Genomic DNA, 13,481 nt, shown 5'->3' with positions numbered 1-13,481 from the left:
AAAAACCAAGCCCAAAATGAAACAAGACAATTCTCCAGAAGAAGAGATAAATGAAATGGAGATAAGAAATTTATCAGACATAGAGTTCAGAATGATTGCAAAGATGCTCAACAGCATGAGAAGACATAGAAACTCAAAGTGTTAAAGAGAATAAAACAGGGCAGAGAAAAACGTATTGTGCTTAGCAGATATCTTGTAGAAAGCTTGCAACCTTGAGCACTGCATAGCCCAGATAACTACTAGCCATCTGATGCTGGGAGGAACCAAGGATGGACTAGACCAGTGGTTGGCAAACTGCGGCTCTGTTGACTAATGAGTTTGCCAACCACTGACCTAGACTCTCGATTCCAATAATTACAGGCTGTTGTTGTTCCTTGTGATTAAGCCCCTATCCCAGTGGTTGGCAAACTCATTAGTCAACAGAACAGCAAACCGAGGCTCGCGAGTTGCATGTGGCTCGCAAGCCGCAGTTTGCCGACCACTGGACTAGACCCTTACATCAGCAGAGCTGCTTACAGCCAACAAAAATTAATAAAAACCTATTTCTCCCTGCTCTCTTCACTGATGCCTTTCTTGGTCTCCGCCCACCTGCACCCAGGTGCCTAAAATAAAAATCTCTTTTGATACATTATGACTTCATGTCATAGGTGTGCGACCCCAACCCACTCTGAACCTTTCAGTAACGATGAAGAATGACATGGCACTAATAAAGAACACAGTGGAAGGAATACACAGCAGATTAGGGGAAGCTGAGGACTGGATCAGTGGATTAGAAGACAGGGTAGGAAAAAAAGCACTCAATCAGAGAACCAAAAAGAAAAAATAATTAAACAACAGGAAGACAGCTTAAGGGAGCTGTGGGACAACAGGAAATGTAACAATGTTTGCATCATAGGAATGCCAGAACATGAAGAAAGTGAGCAAGGGATAGAAAACATGTTTGAAGAAATCATGGAAGAAAATTTCTCTAATCTGGTGAAGGAAAAAGTCACACAAGTCCAGGAGGCACAGAGAATCCCAAGCAAGCACTCAAAAATGCCCATGCCCAGACACATCATAATTAAAATGCAAAAAATTAAAGATAAAAGAATCTTAAAGGCAGCAAGAGAAAAGCAATTTGTTACCTACAAAGGAGCTACCATAAGGCTGTCAGCTGATTTTTCATCAGAAACTCTACAGGCCAGAAGGGAATGGTATGAAATATTCAAGGTAATGAAAAGCAATGATCTGAAACCAATATTACTATATCCAGCAAGGCTATCATTCAAAATAGATGGTGAAATGAAGAGCTTCCCAGTCAAAAAAAAAAGGTTAAATGAGTTAATCACCACCAAGCAAGCATTATAATAGTGAATGTCTTTCTTCCCCACTAGCACAGAATAGACAATGAATATTAGAAAAGCTGCTTGCTGCTTTACTTTTTATTTTAGTAAACTCTAAAATAATTGGTTTTGGATTATATATGCAATAAAACCACTAGACATTTATGAATAGGGGAAGAGAAAAAAAGATGCAAAACCATTATTTCTATATTAACTTTATTTTTAAATTCTGCATACTTTGCCAAAACATACCTAGCTGAAGTTGCTTCTTATTTATGACAATTTTGATATAATTTTCTTGAAATCCAAAGGTTTCAGCTATTCTGTAAAATAAACAAGTGAAAACTGTAGATAATCAAATTTGTTATTTTCCATTAAATAGTTTAACCATGATTAGCTATTTTATACATTTTACTCAGAAACACCCAGTATTTCAATTTACTGACTCACAAACATCACTTCATAATATGCAAGAGACAATGTCCTTTTTAAAACTAGCTATTTAACGACTTGTTTCCTCATGAAGTGGAGACACTGGTGCAGGACAGCCATTTAAACAGCAGGGCCCTAGCTGCCCGTCAGGAGAAGATCCATTCTCTGTACCTTCTGCAGCCCCCTGGAGGAGCCCATAATAGGGGGCTCTTCCACACAATCCTGAATCCATCCCTAACAGCCCTTTGCAGACCAAAGAAGAAAATGAGAAAAATCAGCTTCAGAAATATGGGCTGGCTAACCCTGGAGATGCTCACCAGTGAGTGAAACAACTGACCAGGTCTCTAAAGTTAGAATTTCACTAGTAGGTGACAGGCAGGTACTTTTTTCTTTCTACAGATGGGCCAACAGTCTGAAATAGGCTAAAACACTTTGCTGAATGGCTCAGCAAGTTATCAGGGCAATCTATATAATAAAAGCCTAAGCGACCATTATGGCGGAACAACCAGAATGACCGGTCACTATGATGTGCACTGACCATCAGGGGCAGATGCTCAATGCAGGAGCTGCCCCCTGGTGGTCAGTGTGCTCCCACAGGGGGAGGGCTGCTCAGCTAGAAGCCAGGCTCATGGCTGGCGAGTGCAGCGGCGGCAGTGGCGGGAGCCTCTCTCACCTCCGCGGCAGTGCTAAGGAGCAGCGAGCAGGAAGGCGGTAAGGAGCAAGGGGTCCTGGACTGCGAGAGGGCACAGGCCGGGCTGAGGGACACTCCTGTCGTTCCCCACCACCACCAGTGCATGCATTTCGTGCACCAGGCCTCTAGCAAGAAATAAAATTCAAAGCTAAGGACCTGGTGACCCCCAGCTGTCTCCTATTTATATAGTATTCATTCATGAGTCATACGTGCATCAGGTGCTTGTTAGGTGGTGAACCCGAAGTTCCCACCTGATCTCAAGTTTACCAGGAAATGAAGAAGAGTGATGGGAGTTGAGCTCTCATTTGTCCTTCACTACCAGTGTGAGCCTGAGTAAGTACTGCAGCCTCAAAGCCTTAATTTTCCCTTCCATAAAGTGCGGAGACTAACACCTGCCCTTTCTCTCTTCCAGGCTGCCACCAGAATCAAATGACCCCACTTAAAAGGTTTGGGGGCACCAGGCACACGGATACTTACTTAGCTCTCAATTCTCTGCCGGTGATGTGCAATCGAGTTTCTAAGAGGTTCTTCCTATCCTATTTAAAAATCAGACAAATAAAATAACTTTGGATTATAGCTTTCTTTATTATTATTATTATTATTATTATTATTATTATTTTAGGGAGATAGATATATAGAGAGAAACATCAATGTAAAAAAGAAACATCAATCAATTTCTAGCCTACAACCTGGGCGTGTGCCCTGACCGGGAATGGAACTGGCAACCTTTCAGTGCACAGGATGATGCCCAACCAACTGAGCCACACTGGCCAGGGCTGGATTATAGCTTTTTAAAAAATATATCATAATTTATTTGATCACCTCACTGAGTTAACTAGGCATTACTACCTACATAAACTTGAGAAAATTACTCACTTTTCTTAGTCGTGGAGGTAAAAATACCTCAATTGTAGCAATTCCTGTTGTCTTATAATTTTCATTTCCTGTGCCACGCTCGATTGCTTTGCAACGTATTTCTTCTATTATCTTCTCTACTTCATTTTCACAACATTCTAGCTTGTCAGAGTACTTCTTAGCAAGGTCCTAAGAAAAACCAGAAAACACAGATCAACATAGTACCAACCCAAAATAAGATGGAGGTCAAAATACAGAATAACACATGCATGACACCAAGGCAAAAATCTCTGATGAGTGGTGGTCATATTATAGCGAAATCCAGGCTGGCCTGATATCTTTTCCCCCCCCCTCACCCACGGAGTGAGGATATTTTTCCATTGATTTTTAGAGAAAGTGGAAAGGGGTGGGGGTACGGGGTGGGGGGGGGGGGAGAGAGAGAGAGAGAGAGAGAGAGAGAAACATCTATTGGTTGTCTCCCCTCTCACCCTGACCAGGGCTGGGGGTTGAACCTGCAACTGAGATACAAACCCTTGACCAGGAATCGAATCCTTGACCCGTCAATTCTCTGGCCGACACTCTTAACCAATGAGCAAAACTGGCCAGGCCTGATATCTTGCAAGGTATAGAAACAAATAAAGGATAGGAAAACAGACCCAAGAAAAAAGTGAAAATAATTGAGATTATTCTAGGGAGAAAAGACAAGTGGACTATAACTTATGTGACTGTAATACATAAAAATTATTTTAAGACATGCCTTGGCTAGGTAGCTCAGTTGGTTAGAGCGTTGTCCTAGATACGCCAAGGTTTCGGGTTTAATTCTCAGTCAGGGCACATACAAGAAGCAATCAATAAATCCATTAAATAAGGGGGACAATAAATCAATGTCTCTCTCTCTCTCCCTTCCTCTCTCTCTAAAATCAATCAACAAATAAAATTTTTTAAAAAGAAAGAATGAACTAATCAACTACACTGGAGGGGGAAAAAACAAAGGAGAGAAAACATTGTAAGTTTTCTAACTTGTGAGAACAAGTCAGGGTAAACATAAATAACTTTCTTAACAGAAAATTCTGAATCACTGATACTACTTGTAAAATAATAATTTGCTAGACTTATTCGACAGAACTCAAGAAAATGCTCCACTTCCTATTATGGTTTATTTTAAAGGGTACAAATGAACACCCAGATAAAGAGGGAAACAGGTGGAGTCTGAAAGGGCCTGAGGTTCAGCACATGGACATGTTTGCCATCTGGAAGCTCCCCAAAACCCACCACTTAAGGGTTTTTATGGAGGTTCCATTATGTGGGCATGACTGATTAAATCACTGGCCACAGGTGATTAACTCCAGCCCTCGCTGAATCCCAAGCCTCTAATCAGTTTGGACTTTTGGTGACCAGCCCCATCCTGAAGCTGTTGCCAAGAGCTGCCTAGTTAGAACAAAAGATACTCCTATCGCCCAGGGTTTTAGGAGTTCTGTGCCAGGAACCAAATAGCTTTCTTATCATGCCACACCTAACTTCTGAGCCAAGAGATAATAATAAGCAAATTCAGAAAAGTCAGAAGATGGTTGCAAAAAGTAAAAAGTGAGGCCTGTCAGGGACAGGAGACAGGAAAATTCTTAAGACCCTGTTACAGCTGTCACTTTCCAAGTGCATCACTGTGTCACAACAAGGACAATCTGACGCCCTCATGACCATCCTTCATCCCTGATAAATGTTACATCATTGATCTCAAGATACTCCAGACTGAGAAAGCAGAAAAGTGTGTGCTAGGATATTCCAATAGATTTCTATAAAAAAATTATTAACATTTTTCTCTGCTCAAAAAAGCAGAAAATTTTCAATTTCTAGAAATTTCACTTGTATCGAATAAGGCCATTTCTGATGCCATGAAAAACTGAGGCATAACTATTAGAAAAATATGGTAGTTTGGGAAAATGAACAGAGCCATAGTGTAAAAAAAGTCAGGAGAGGGGAGCAATTGTTTCCTAGCAGACCATGTTAACTAGGGGGGCTGAGCCCCACCCAAGACACTCACCCTGCACATGTAACACTCACTCACTGGCACCGGTACTGCCACACTAGCAGGTCAAAGGTAGTCTCCAGATTAATAACTTTAGATAATGCTGTGAAGGTATTAAAAAAAGTATATGGCCTGGCTGGTGTGGCTCAGGGTTGAGCATCGACCTATGATCCAAGAGGGCACATGCCCAGGTTGCAGGCTCGATCCCCAGTAGGGGCAAGCGGGAGGCAGCCAATCAATGATTCTCTCTCTTCATTGATGTTTCTATCTCTCCCTCTCCCTTCTTCTCTGAAATCAATAAAAATATATTTTAAAATAAAATAATCTCATCCCCCACCTTGCTTTCTCCCTTGATTTCATGTAATCTCCCTTAAATTCCCTTCTTAATTCCAAACGTATATAAGAAACTGCAAACTGTCATTCTGGGAAGCATTTTTCTCAGTCTGTTAAGATCTTGCTTCCAGGTTTGTCCTCTGTTTGGTTCAAATAAAAACTCTAATAACGTGTACAAATTTCTACAGGTTTGGACATTCTTACGTAGACACCAAGGAGACACTGCTAATTATCTATGTCTTAAAAGAAAAATACCTTCAACGCCAAACCAACTTCTTTGTTTTCATCTGTATATGGAGGTTTCCAAAGTTGAATTCTGTCTTCCCTTAAAAACTGGGTCAATTTTGCTTGGAGATATTTCTTTTGCGCCATCCTTGAAAGCAAAACAGTACAGCAATGATACCCCCACACATCTCAAGGTGCTTTATAACTACCTCCATGCTGATGTGTTTTATAGCATAAGCAGAGCTCCTTCACTCTTCCCACTCCAGTTTAATCTAAATTATTTGTAGGTTAGGTTTTAACTAGCTCCAGACTTCTCTAAAATATACATACTTATATATATTGGGATATACACTGTGTGGCCAGATTATGATGATCTCTGAACGCATATAATCTGGCCACTCAGTGTATATCCTATATAATAAAAGGCTAATATGCAAATTGTCCCCTCGACCAGGAGTTCGACCAGCAGGCAGGCTGGCCAACTGCCCATGTCCACTCCCCTGGCCAGGCTGGCTGGACCCCACCCATGCACGAATTCATGCACTGGGCCTCTGATATATATATATATATATATATATATACACATACATACACACACACACACACACATACACACACACTGAGTGGCCAGATTATGTGTTCAGAGATCATAATAATCTGGCCACTCAGTGTGTATTTCTTATATAGTCAATTATACATTACATTAAATATGTATTTCAAAGTTGCCAATATGTAGCAAGGTTTATTACACCTTTTTATTTGTTAACCTATTATTCTCTAAGCTAAGTAAAAAGATAAAATAAGAGAAAGATGAATCCCTAAAGTAGTGAACTTTTCTAAGAAACTCAACCCTGAGCTTATAAAGTCTCTTGTATTTTGGCTAGTTTAACATGAAACAAATACCAACTACTCTGGTAGATAAGCATAAAGAAAAACTTTATGTGAACTATCAATAATACATATTCTTTGTATCTGAATTTTTAAAATTCAGTACTTACAATACTGGAAAAGTATTGCATGATACTTTGTGACAATAACACAACAGCAGACCTACATCTTTAACACCAACTGCTTGAACCATCATTTACAGCTGAGAAAACCCAGGCCCCAGGTTGGTAAAATAACCCAGCTAAGGTCACAAAATTAGCCAGCACCATCACTAGCACTGGGACTTCTGCCTCCAACGCTGGACTCTGCATTCTGTCTCAAAGTCTCCTGCTGCTTCTCTGCCCGATGTACGTAACTGCTCTCTCCCAAGAAGCACCTGCAAGTAAGGAGCTGGCTACTGGGACTTCAGTAGCAGAGTGGTCAAAGGGTTGGGCGAGGCTGCCAGGGTCAGGGAACAGCTGGAAGGGATAGTGCAGCCAAATCAGACAAGCAGTAAAAAAAAGTAGAAAGTTATTAGGTCCTGCCCTGCTGGGTAGCTCAGTTGGTTAGAGCGTTGTCCCCATACGCCAAGGCTGTGGATTCTATCTCTGGTCAAAAGCAACCAATGAATGCTTAAATAAGTGGAACAACAAATGAATGTTTCTCTTTCCCTTCCTCTCTCTAAAATCAATCAATAAAAAAATTTTTTTAAACAAAGTTATTAGGGCCCTAGCCTGTTTGGCTCAGTGGATAGAGCATCGGCCCACAGACTGAAGGGTCCCGGGTTCAATTCCGGTCAAGGGCACATATCTCGGTTGCAGGCTCAATCCCCAGCCCCGGTTGCCATGCATGTGGGAGGCAGCCAATGGATGTGTCTCTCTCACATCGATGTTTCTCTCCCCCTCCCTTCCACTCTCTCTAAAAATCAATGGAGAAATATCCTCAGGTGAGGATTAACAAACAAAACAAAAAAAGAAAAAGTTATTAGGTACTGAGGATGAAGATAAGTTCTAGAGAGCAAAAAAAATTGGAGTTAGCCTTGGTCAGTTTTGCTCAGTGGTTAGTGTGTCGACCCTCAGACCAAAGGGTCTCGGGTTTGATTCCTGCTCAAGGGCACATACTTCAGTTGCAGGTTCGATCCCTGGTCTGGTTGGGGTATGTGTGGGAGGCAACCAATTGATGTTTTTCTCTCTCTCTCTCTCTTCCACTCTCTCTAAAAATCAATGGAAAAAATATCCTCGGGTAAGGATAAAAAAGGAAAAATAGGAGTTAATGTAACCTAGATAAGTAACTTTTCTATTCAGGACCTGTATTCCACAGTCACAGTCCCAAAACCCAATTCATCTGATTTTTTTAAAGAACAGTTTATTGATTTTTAGAGAGAGAGGGAGAAGAGAGAAATGTCAATGTCAGAGTGAAACATCAATTGGCTGCCCCCTACAATCGCCCCTACACTGGGAATCAGCCTGCAACCAGACATGTGCCTTGACCAGGAATGGAACCAGCAACTTCTCAATGCATAGGATGATGCTAAAAAATCAGCCCTGGCCAATGTGGCTCAGGTTTTTAGAAAGTAAAACAAATCCTCAGGTGAGGATTACAAATTTTAGAGAGGGAGGGAGAGAACGAGAGAGAGAGAGAGAGAGAGAGAGAGAGAGAGAGACATCAATAGGTTGCCTCCCCTATTCACCCTGACTGAGGATGAAACCTGAAAGCTAGGTGTATGCCCTGACTGGAATCGAACCTGCCCCCTTTTGGTGTACCAGGCGACGCTCCAATTAACTGAGCCACACCAGCCAGGGCCCCAATTCACCTGATTTTTAAATCAAGTGTGATACCTTCAGTGTATCCCATAAACAAGAATTTTAGAAGAAACTCCAAATCTATTCTATTTTATATCAGTTTGGAGGAAGAAAGGGGGTAATCAGGACAGGGAGGAGGAAGGGGAGGAAGGAACAAACACATTAGGAGGGGGTTGGTGACCTAACTGCTTCTCACACAGTAAAAGCACAGAGTAGTGCGACGTGTATTCGCTTTACAAACAACTTACATGACCACTACACAAAAGCTAGTTCCCGACTCATAAAATTTCAGAAATTCTGAATAAAATATTTAGAAGGTTGAACGCACAGCTCTCTGCCATTACCTGACCAAAGGGTCTCATACACCCGGTGGGTGCCCCGCACTCCACCCACGAGCAAATGAACAGCAAGGAGGTGGGTCTACACTGCCCCACTCAATGTTGAGAGGAAGATGAAACCACTGTTGTGAAACTTAACAAAACTTCAGTTACAGACAACAGAAAAAGCGAGGATACAGATTTCAAATCAAACCCAAAGGAAAAAAGACTTAAAACATCCGTTTTCCCTTTGAACTGGAGAACTGAAAGTATTGTGGGTGCCAAACAGTGTTCCCCATTATAGCCCCCAAAGCAGAAATCCATTTGCTGCTCCAAACTGAAAGTGAAACGTTATCAACCACTCCTTAAATTTTTCACTTTCGCTTTTGCAACAGACTGATCTACGCAACCTTTACCCAGAGCTTCTCAAATATATATATATATATATATATATATATATATATATATATGGAAAATTAAAAGTTCCTGTATTTAAAAATAAGAGGAAGTGAAGGAAGTGAGAAATACTGAATCAGATCGTCAAGGCTGGAGAAAATCAACCGTGTTCTCCCATTAAATAGCAAAGAAAATCTGGCTTTGATTGCAAATAAATCGCAATGGCATATGTGAAACACCAGCGCTCGGATTCACGCTGGTTTGGCTAATTAGTGTTGATGCACACACTCTGTCTCCCTCCCAAACTGCACTCGGTCTTTTGGAAATACCCCACCACCCTCGCCCAGCTCAGCCCAGCGCAGCGCAAACCTAGGGCCCGCGAACGGCGGGGGCGTCCAGACGCCCGAGCCGCAGCCCCGGTCCCGGTCCCGGCCTCCACGCAGGACGCCCAGCGCCCGCCGCGGGCGGGAAGGCGTCGGGGTCGCGCCGGGGACGAGGGGCACCGGGCGGCGGCGCTGAGCCCCCGGTCCAGGGCGGGAAGCTCGGCCGCTGTCTCCTTACCTACGCCACCGCTGCGCCACCAGGACCTGCGGAGTGCCCGGATGCGGCAGCGGCCGCCGTTGGTTTTCATTCCGGGTGAGCCCGGCCACGCCCCTCCGCCGCAGTCGCCGCCGCTGCCCGTCCCGCCCCGCCCCGCCCTCGCGAGGCCAGAAAGGAAGGTTGTGGGCGGGGCTAGACGGGGCGGGCCTTAGGCAGGGAGAAGGCGGACTGGCGAGGAGGCTGCGGGGGGCGGGGCCGGAGCAAAGATGGGGCGGGACCTGGCTGTGCTGGGGGCGGGGCCGGAGCAAAGATGGGGCGGGACCTGGCTGTGCTGGGGGCGGGGCCAGAGCGTGAACCTGGCCTAGCGCGAGGCGGTGGAGACCCAGGACCGCGCCCTGGGAACTGAGGGGGAACCATGGGCGCGACCCAGTTTGTCCGACTTCAGAGGAAATTGAGTCTGGCTTCATTTTTCCAAAAGCCTTGAAAGAGGCCAGAGTGCCTGGCAGGAAGACCCGGAGAGAGGTCTGGACCTCCTGCAGCCGGGTGCCGCCCCCTCGCCCGTCCTAAGCCTCCGGTGTCCTCCCGCCCACCCACCCCCGCTCCTCCCCAGCACCCCGCTAACCTCGTGTGTGGGTGAAGTTTCTCTGCCCGCCGCAGGCCCCGCTAACCTCGGGTGCACCACGCTCCCTTAGACCAGTTCAATGTCGGAGATCCGCCAACCTCCAGGGCGCCCAGCTGCGGTGAATGCAAATCAACCTGTGGCCCGGGCCGTGGCGGTGCGTCCCGGTGAGGGCATCTGACGTTCGCGGAACAGCTAAGGCAGCTGGAGACATGTCCTGAGAACCGGGCAGAGCTCAGGTGGTTGAGCACAGGTTCTGGCAGGCAGACGGGCATGGAAGACAGAAGGCATCCAGCCCAGGTCGCAGAGAGTTTGCTGGGTTGAAGCGCTGGCCGCTCCTTTCCAGTCCCGAAGCCCATCCTTGGACCTGCTCTGGCTCCGTCCCGGGTGGGGCTGTCGCGCACAGGCCCTGCATGCAGGCGGCGGGTACCTGGGGCAGCCACGACGCGCTGGGACTCAGCGGGGATGATTGTAACACTGCCCCCCGGGCCAGGGGGGATAAAATCTTGGGCTAGGACCTGCCCCTGTCATTACAGCAGGACAACTCCCAGGATTAGCCCCAGCGGTACATTTCCAAAAATGTATGTATTGGGTCTGGAATAACACCAGGGAGCCCTGCCTAAAACGCTCCCAAAGGAGCTTTGTTTAGCCCCTGACACTGGCCGTGTTCCTGCCCATCACAGAGGGGCCTGCGCACGGGGCAGAGCAATTTCAGTTCCCCTTTCCTTATCTTTCCGGCACGGCCCACCGACCTGGCAGTGCCTACAAAGCGGGCAGATTTCTGTCTTTCCAAATAAAACCTTTCTGTCTGGACAGCCTCCTTTGGGTACACAATCACTCACATAATCTCTGAAATTAAAGTTCTTTACCTTGGGCCAAATGAACTTCTCCGTCAAGGCAACAGACAAATGCCAAAATGGGGGGAAATATTGTCAATTCACATCAAAAGACAAATCTCTTTGGTATGTAAAGAGCTCTTACAATTAAATAAGAGACCAAAATGGAAAACTGGGCAAACGTTAGGAAATAGAAATTATTTATAAATATATGAGAAATTACTTAACCCCACTTATAATGAGATAAATATAAATTAAAACTACACCAAGATAACACTTTTTAACTATCAGACTGGGGGGAAATGGTAGCATGCTATGATGGCAAGGCTGTGTGGATACAGGATACAACGCTAGAAGGGAAGTCTGGCAGGATCTACCAAAGTCAAAATGCATTTTCTCTTGACCCAGCAATTCAACTTACATTCTTGCTGTACTTGGTTAACCTGCCCCAGTCCTGTTTCTCCAAATATGTACTGACATTAGTGGTTTTAACTATAATTTCTTGAGATGAAGATGTCTTCCTAATTCATGTTTGTGCTTTTGTTGCGATGGGTTTTTGAGGTGATAAAGAATTAGGGAACATTTACAGAGTGATTTTACTTCTGATGGAGTAAAATCAGAAAACCCTTACATATCCTTTGCATGACAGTGAAACTTAATGCTGAATGTTACCAGTTCTTACTAGAAAAGTAATTAAGTAACAGGAAGTTTAAGTGTTCAGCTTTATTTATAGTTGTTTTGATAAGAACAATGTATATGCATTGGGTTAAGTTGTGTGGTAAACTAATCTTTTATAAATGGGGAAGTGGATGTAAAAAGAAACCAAGTCCATTCTTGAGTTCTCTATTTAAAAGTTTTTCTGGGAGTGGTTATAAACTGGAATTTTTGGGAAGTTTGAATGATGACTCACTTTCAGTCTGGCAGGCTTTCAGTTTTACTGATAACCATATTTGGAGACATGGTCATTTTATTCAGCATATTGGCTGGACGAAAAGAACATGGAAAGAACAGAGAAGACAGGTAGAGAGGGAAATATGTTCCCACCTGATTGGAAATAGATCATTTCAATCACCCTTGAAGATGGTAGAAACTGAAAGAAGTTATGTGTATGGAGCGGCTGTAAGCCTTGGACTGACCTGTGGCAGAGCCACGTACAAGTCCCAGCTAGCACAATTAAGCTTGGCCTTCCAGTCCTCCCTTGTTCCTGGGTAGCTAATGGGCTGTGGGAGGTGCAGCAAGTGCTGCCAAAACAAGGCTTGAGTAACAAAATAGATTTGAAACTCACAAGAACATTGTAAACATGTTGACCACTCCCCTTGTTTTGCTTTGTGGGATCTGACTATAAAACAAAGCTTCCTCTTACAGGCTGTGTCACTGTTTCCTCATCCAGGCACAGTGACCCCACCTGGTCCCAACTGAATTATCTTATCTGTCTTCTTTAATCCTTCACCGCCCCTCCTCAGGTTCACCCCTCTTCCTCAGGTTCACACCCCCTCCTCAGGTTCACCCCCCCTCCTCGGGTTCACCCCCCCTCCTCGGGTTCACCCCCTTCCTCAGGTTCACCCCCTTCCTCAGGTTCACCCCCCCTCCTCAGGTTCACCCCCCCTCCTCAGGTTCACCCCCCCTCCTCGGGTTCACCCCCTTCCTCAGGTTCACCCCCTTCCTCTGGTTCACCCCCCCTCCTCGGGTTCACCCCCCCTCCTCGGGTTCACCCCTCTTCCTCGGGTTCACCCCCCTTCCTCAGGTTCACCCCCCTCCTCGGGTTCACCCCCCTCCTCGGGTTCACCCCCCCTCCTCGGGTTCACCCCCTTCCTCGGGTTCACCCCCCCTTCCTCGGGTTCACCCCCCCTCCTCGGGTTCACCCCCCCTCCTCGGGTTCACCCCCCCTCCTCGGGTTCACCCCCTTCCTCGGGTTCACCCCCCCTCCTCGGGTTCACCCCCCCTCCTCGGGTTCACCCCCCCTCCTCGGGTTCACCCCCTTCCTCAGGTTCACCCCCCCTCCTCAGGTTCACCCCCTTCCTCAGGTTCACCCCCCCTCCTCGGGTTCACCCCCTTCCTCAGGTTCACCCCTCTTCCTCGGGTTCACCCCCCCTCCTCAGGTTCACCCCCTTCCTCAGGTTCACCCCTCTTCCTCAGGTTCACCCCTCTTCCTCAGGTTCACCCCCCCCCCTCAGGTTCACCCCCCTCCTCGGGTTCACCCCCCCTCCTCAGGTTCACCCCCTT

At 45.6% G+C, this 13,481-nt stretch overlaps 1 protein-coding gene across 1 annotated transcript in view; it reads right to left on the bottom strand.

The window, feature by feature from the left end:
- The window catches only part of NUB1 (negative regulator of ubiquitin like proteins 1), a gene marked incomplete at its 5' end in the record, with an annotated part of 29,823 nt that extends 19,929 nt beyond the window's left edge, over positions 1 to 9,894 (bottom strand). The window contains 6 exon segments of the mRNA XM_079786348.1: positions 1,575 to 1,645; positions 2,923 to 2,981; positions 3,322 to 3,489; positions 5,912 to 6,029; positions 9,825 to 9,855; positions 9,858 to 9,894. Of these exon segments, the coding sequence (XP_079642474.1) occupies positions 1,575 to 1,645; positions 2,923 to 2,981; positions 3,322 to 3,489; positions 5,912 to 6,029; positions 9,825 to 9,855; positions 9,858 to 9,894 (484 nt within the window).
- Between the last annotated feature and the right edge of the window lie 3,587 nt (positions 9,895 to 13,481).

The sequence above is a fragment of the Cnephaeus nilssonii genome, assembly GCF_951640355.1.
Source record: "Cnephaeus nilssonii genome assembly, chromosome: 12".
Taxonomy (NCBI): Eukaryota; Metazoa; Chordata; class Mammalia; order Chiroptera; family Vespertilionidae; genus Cnephaeus; species Cnephaeus nilssonii.
Note: the sequence above shows the minus strand (reverse complement) of the source record. Positions and strands in the feature narration are given on the sequence as shown.